Here is a 7,185-nt window from a genome sequence, read left to right as displayed (position 1 = left end):
TTATTAGTTCTCGTGCAATAAGCGTTTTTGTGAAGCTCTAAAAATTACAACTACAACATTTGAACATAGCCCCCATACCTTAAGGTAAGACGTATTCTACGTCAAAAGAAACAGCGGTCGTCCCTCGGCAGGCAATGGCAAACCTCCGAGTGCATTTCTGGCATGAAAAACAGCTTCCCATAAAAATACAATCGCCGTTTGGGGTCGGCGTAAAACTGTAGGTCCCCGCTTTGTGTGACAACATCAAGGCGCACGCCACAAATCGGAGGAGAAGCTCGGCCAAACACTAGCCTATGTGTAAGCGCCAATCTATTATTATTATTATTGTTTATCTGAATCCACAATTAATTTTTGCCATTCATTTTTCCCAAAAACGGTCGCTGGGTGCAAAAAAAAACATGAATGAACATTGTTGTGAAACAATATTTGCATTATTCCCTCATATTAGTTCCATGTTTTTTGCATCATAGCGCACCCAGCGGCCGTTTTTGGAACCCCTATAAACCTCTTTTGACGGTATAAATATTTGCATTTAAATTACTTTAAATTTTTTTTAAATGCTCATCCAAAGCTCCACATTCTTCCACAGTGCGGCGCAAATGCTTACTTACATATTTTTCATTTTTCGGATTGTTAACAATTTTTAGATTATCGATATATTTCTGGATGCTATTGTAATTAACAATAGGTGCGTTCGACAAGTCAAAAATTTGTAATAGTTTTTCCAAATTTTTACTGGATGGCGTTCGATAACGACAAAAAATTATCCGACACACAAAAATTTACAGAGCAAGCGTTCATTTTGATGCAAAAGAAGCGTTCATTTTTTACTGGCAAAATTTTAGTCAGCAAAAATTATCCAACACGAAAACATATGATCACAAAACATATGGTTGCAATTTCTGTAAACAAACAAAATTGCATTTTCCGAGTTTTGGTATTTTATGCTTTTTGGCTGCCTGCTATGTGACTTTATGATAGCGCCAACTAGTTTTTACTTCTAGAAATGTTCCTAGCGAACATTGAACGTTCACTTTCCTTTTTTCTTCTATGGAGGCAACATGAATTTCAGGTTGTTTACAAATAAAACATAAACAAAGTCAGCTGGTGTGTCTTCTTCTTCCGCTTTTTGCAAGTAATGGCTAATTTCCTGTTTGTTTACTTTTTTGCTTTTTCATCTCTTTGGGAGAGAATTTTCGCTTACTCTCTTGATTTTGATTGTTGGCTGGTGTTGGCTAATTTTGTTATCGAACGCAACTAATATACATACTATGGATGAATTCTACTACTGTGATGCTCTATCGCTTTCCTACAAGATATAAATATCGATATCACTTCCGTTATTATTATCGATTTTTTTATGCGGCATGCATTTCGATGTTGTTATCGGAAGGAAGTTGTAGCTTGCAACCCAATTGTAGTTCCAGCTCTATTTGCTGGCTGGGTAGCCATAGCTTATGTACATGCAAACTCACTTATAATCGTATATATTCGTAAAAATTTCTGTTGAACTGTAGCATGTGGGAGCATTGTTTTTCGTTTGTGGGTGTCTTGAATGCTGGTTATTCGTTGGCGGAAATGCAAATATAGAAAACTCAAAAGGTCAGTGGGTTGAATGGAATGCACAGAAAATGACGTCAACGCCACTTATTCACTTTATTAATTAAATAGCACACAAAAACTTAACACTTATGATGATTACAATGCAGGAACTATGTATTCCAAATAATAATTGGGACTTTCACATTTGGCTCAAGTTATTAATTACGCGAAATTTTAGTAACTCAAACCGACTTGTAATTGAATGCACTTAAATATTAAAGAAAAAAAAATTAATAAATAAAAGTGTGTGTTTGACTTACAATTTCTTATTTCACTGTCATTTCAGATGGTTTCTCAAGTTTCCGTCAAGCATTCCCCGAATGGTGTGAGGATGATAGCGCACAAAATAAAGAAATGGAATCTAGTCACAGCACACAGGCCGATCAACTGATGGGACTTAGGTTAGTTTTTCCTTGTTTTTATGCAAATCTTGCGCTCAAATTACTATTTGTTTAAATGGAAAACTGACATTTTATTGCGTTTTATTTTCACTTCGTTTGCAACACAGATCTTTGCGGATATCAACGCCACATTCAGATTCCGCCTGCAGTAGTTCCGCTGAATCTTCCGACTGTGAAAGTACAACACATCACAATATCAATGAGGCACCTGTGGAGATCATTCCAGGCTTATTTCTTGGCAATGAATCGCATAGTTGTGATTCTCGCGCATTACAAAAGTACAATATAAAGGTAAGAAATAGTGTGCATGCATTTTGCGATTGCAAGAAAAACTTAAATTTTTAGCTGCTAAAATGTATCAAGTATTTATAGATTTGTTTTATGGCTCTAAGTCTGCATTAGAAGTGCTTAAGGCCATACCAGATAAAACTTTTCCGCTTTAACGCAAAAGGTATACCACAAACAACGCCAAGGAAACCATTTTATACTGCTTGTTTGCTCCTTATAATTGGACCCACGTCCGGGAACGTTCTTGAACTAACTCTCTTTACGATTAATCGTACGAAAGTAGATAACTGGAGGGTGCTTGAGGCCCCGTCGTTCTCTGACCACAAATTAATACGTAAGCTTCGACATTTTGATCTATCCCAAAAGAAATAGTAGGATCCTCAGAATTCTTGAAACGCTGCAGGAAAATACTAGACGGTATGAAGGCTACGCCGCGCAGGTACAACACAAAGGTTGACATTGACGAAGGAGAAATAACACTAACATCGATCCTTATTAATGCTTGCAATGCATCCCGCTCTCTTTCGCACACTAAGCGTAGATCTAAACCTGCTTGGTGGAATAGGGAGCTAGCATCACGAAGACGCGATGTACTATAAAGCTCGGAATTGGCCAAGGTAGCCGATAATGCATTCTGCTTGGGGGAGTACAAAGACTTACTTATTTCATATAACAAAAAAAAAAACGGAAAGCAAAGAACAAATCCTGGAAGGACTTCTGTGAGAACTTAGAGGAAGCAAACGAGGTGGGCAGGTTTAGGAAACTTCTAACCAAGATTCCAAGCGCATCTAGCCCTATACGTTAGAGTTGCGGGGAATGGACCAATTCAAGCAAGAAGTCGCTAGAAGACTTGATCAAAACCCACTTTCCGGGAAGCATGGACTCGACAGACCTCGATAGTGGGGGAGGTATACTTAGTAGCATCCCGCTAAACGTCAGAACTTGTTCCAAAGTAAAATGGACAATCAACAGATTTAAGCCCTGCAAATCCCCGGGAGTAGACGGAATAATTCCAGTCTTGCTCCAGAAGGCTATCCACCTTATAATACCATAGCTGAATGCGATATTTTTGGACTGTTTGAGGCTGAGATATGTTACCGGAACATATCTGTGGAGGGAAGCAAGGGCTGTATTTATACCCTAGGCAGGCAAGAGCAACCTAGTTTTCTCTAAGAAATAAGGGCCCATAAGTCTGACCTCATTCTTCCTAAAAATATTCGAAAAAAAAAATTTTGACATTCACATCCGTGACATTCTGCCGCCAGGCATCTTGGCCAACACCCAACATGCGTACAATAAGGGAAAGATCACGGAGGCTGCGCTACACTCGTTAGTACAACACATCGAAAAGGCTCTAGAATGGCAATAATATGCCTTAAATAATGTCTCAAGTGAAGCTATTAGGAATAGCATTGAATCAAGAGGCGTAGAACCTGCCACAGGAAAATAAGTGCGGAGGAGAATGATGGTAGGGGAACCAGACGGGCGTGCAGCGGTACACCTCAAGGTGGCGTACTCTAACCACTATTGTAGCTACTAGCGGTCAACAAATTTCTAAAGGAGTTCGCGGGGAAAGCGCCCACACTAGTGGCATATGCAGATGACGTAGCCGTTGTAGTAACAGGGAAGTACGTAGACACTATCAGAAAAGTAATGAACAGCGCCCTTAGTTCTTTACAATAAAATATACGGTCCCAGTGTGGAGACCCCCGGGGCTAAGTAGCATTGAGCTGTAAATTAAAGATCAAAGCATTTGAGAGTAGTCTTGGACAGTACGCTGCTGTGGAAGCGCAACGTTGAGGTAATGGAGGAAATGGTGAAAAAGGCGAGTAACGTCCAGATGCATTGGTTCTACACAGAAATATTCAGACCAATACTGCTCTATGGCGCCTTAGTGTGGTGGAATGCCGCAACAAAGATCCCATACCTCGGGCTAATGGAGAAGGTTCAGGGAGAACTGATGTCCACTCTAACGGCTACTCTTGAAAAAAACCGCCCATTGACTTATTCTCAGGTAGATTGAGGGCCATAGGGGAACTAAATTTCAGAAACTTTGGGCACAGCTCAATTGGGGCGGGAAGCACTGTCAGCATGGACTACATGGCACCCAGATTTAAACGGGAACGAAGTCTTCGCACAACCATTGAGGAGGAGAGATGCCGCAAGGGAATAAGACCCTATACATTTTCATGGTAGACTATAAAATGGTAACTGGAGTGGGTGCCGGGGGGAAGTGAACCTCAGGCGGAAAGTAAAGTTGCCTGACATTGCAGCATATTTCAAGCAAAGGTTTTAGCAATGAAAACTTTTCGAGAACGCCCTATTTCAAGATTTGATTGAAAAATGCCCTATCTCAGCTGCCGATTCAAAAACGCCCTGTCTCAACATATTTTCTATATATACCAACATAGTATTTTAAGGACAGAAAGACCTAAGCGTACTGTTTTTAATTATTCATAGAAAATACCCATTTGCATCTCAACTATTCGAGTCCTACTGACTTTAAAGTTTTGAATTATGGAACTTTTTACCCTCTAGGGCTTTGGAGCGGAATTGTAGATCTAATCTTCCTATTTGTCAGATTTCTCAATTTCCCCATAGTTTAGGCGATATTATAGTACTTCACGAACTAAGAAATATCTTGATCTTTTGAATGGTAAAATTGTTTTCTTATAACCGCCATTTTCTTCGTCCTTTCCAGTATGTTTTAAACGTCACACCGGATCTTCCCAATGTCTTCGAGTCTTCAGGCGATATACAGTATTTACAAATTCCTATTACTGATCACTATTCCCAAGATCTGGCCATGCATTTTCCAGACGCCATACGATTTATAGGTAAGTAACTCCGACTTAAATTGACAAGGACTTGTAAAAACGAATTTTCTTCTTCGCCTTTTGCAGAGGAGGCACGCTCCAACAATGCCGCCGTGCTGGTGCACTGCCTAGCCGGCGTATCCCGCTCTGTTACAGTGACGCTCGCCTATCTAATGCAAACGCGCACACTCAGCCTGAATGACGCATTCACGTTAGTGCGCGATCGCAAGCCCGATGTGGCACCCAATTTCCATTTCATGGAGCAGTTGCATTCATTCGAGCGAAAACTGCGTCCGGCCAGTAATAGTGGTGAAGGCAGCAGCAGCGGCAGCGGTGACAATGAGTGTACAGCGATGGATGAGAGTGGCGGAGGCGGTAGTGGCAGCGGCATACCCTCTTGCACCGCCAACACGAGTTTGGCTAATACGCTAACAGCTGGACGTTGTGGCGGCGATTTAAGTTCGAAATTCACATGCAATTGCATTGCAACAGACTGTAAATGCATGCAGACGGGCGGCTATATGGCGCAACTGGCGAAAGCGGCAACCGGTGTGTCACCCGATTCGGGTATTGAATTCGATCGATGGACGCCGTCCAGCGATACGGGACTCAAATGAGATCAACTTGTGGGAAAAAGTTTCGTGCTGCCGCCGAGCATTGTGGAGCCGCCAGTGGCACACAACGCCGACAATGTGTCACCAGCTTCGACTACCTCCTCGTCCACATCGACGACAACAACGGCTGAGGCTGTGTCGGTGGTCGAGGTGGTGCCCAGCGCCGATGAGCGATAAATTGCGTATAAATGTGAATGGAGAGCAAGAGGTAGCGAGATTTGATGGTTGGTGGGCGGTTGGTTGGTTGGCGGCGTGTGTTTTACAGGCACGCGAAACTTTTTTCCTACAGGTTTGGTGTGGTGGTGACAAAGCAAACTACAACTACAAAGGTAGCACAACTGCGAACGAAATATGCGGTATAAGGAATATATCACAAAAGCAGCAACAAAACCAATATAACTTTTTTTTAAAATTTAAGTGAAAATAAAAGTGTCATTTGAAGTAGCTGTGACATAACAAATTTGTTGTTTGCTAAAACAATTTTATTTTTATGAAAATTAGGCTAAATATGGAATATCTTTTTGTATTTAAACTTAAAACTTATTTGCTTCCTTTTTGTATACAATTCATATGACTTCTAGGATGGAAAATTGTTTTAATATTTGCACGATTTTAATTAAGAAAAATTAATTAGGTTTTTGAAAAGTACGCGAAAAATTAATGCAAATTTATTAAAAATAAATGTTAAAAAGTTAAAAATACAAAACACAAGTGAAAACAAAGCAGGAAATTTAATACAAAAAACTCTGTACCAAAAGCAAAGCAAACAAATATGTATGAAAGGAACACCTTTTTTAATAAAATGTACTGCAACAAATCCCACAACCAACATACATATTACATACGTGCATATAAGCCAGTAATGTACAATACATGAATTATTCTAAGTTCTAATCAATATATGTATGTATGATTGTATTAAAAAAACAAGCTCTTAACTCTAGTTATTAAAAGCAGTTATTACGCAAACAAAGCATATACAAGCATACGTGTGAGTACATAGTTAATGCAATATAGTGCAACATTCAATTTAAATAAGGCACAAAAGCATACAGGCATACATATAAATTTGTATGTACACAAATATACATACTCATATGTACACACACCAATAATCATACATACCAACAAATATGTATTATTAGCACTCACATCTTTATGTAAAGTGAATTACTTATTTACATATTGTAAAATGTAATTTTTGTTTACTATGTATAATAGGGTGGTCTTTAAAATGCCAACATCCTGTGACACCCCTTTATTTTGTGGTATGTACGAAATTAAAACGGCCGCGAAAGAACAATTAAGATTAGCTGTCAGAGTATGAAAACATTTAAGTATGTATTTTAAATCGCAAAAATTCGACAAAATTTTCTCTTTGAGCAGCTCCAACTCAGCGATTTTATGAATTTATACGAATAAGTTTGAATAATATGACAAATTTATCAGATTTCAAATGCCCAT

The 7,185-nt window shown here is 39.4% G+C and overlaps 1 protein-coding gene across 1 annotated transcript; it reads left to right on the top strand.

Annotated features, from left to right (window-relative positions):
• The first annotated feature begins 1,878 nt into the window (after window positions 1-1,878).
• Window positions 1,879-6,382, top strand: Mkp3 (Mitogen-activated protein kinase phosphatase 3). The gene is made up of 4 exons (XM_017618256.1): window positions 1,879-2,003; window positions 2,111-2,294; window positions 4,993-5,128; window positions 5,195-6,382. The coding sequence occupies exons 1-4, from the start codon at window positions 1,957-1,959 to the stop codon at window positions 5,722-5,724; spliced, it is 897 nt and encodes a 298-aa protein (XP_017473745.1). The 5' UTR covers window positions 1,879-1,956; the 3' UTR covers window positions 5,725-6,382.
• Window positions 6,383-7,185: the final 803 nt, after the last annotated feature.

This window comes from Rhagoletis zephyria, unplaced genomic scaffold, assembly GCF_001687245.7.
Source record: "Rhagoletis zephyria isolate East Lansing unplaced genomic scaffold, Rhagoletis_zephyria_1.1 Rzeph_scaffold_01587, whole genome shotgun sequence".
Classification (NCBI taxonomy): Eukaryota; Metazoa; Arthropoda; class Insecta; order Diptera; family Tephritidae; genus Rhagoletis; species Rhagoletis zephyria.
Note: the sequence above shows the minus strand (reverse complement) of the source record. Positions and strands in the feature narration are given on the sequence as shown.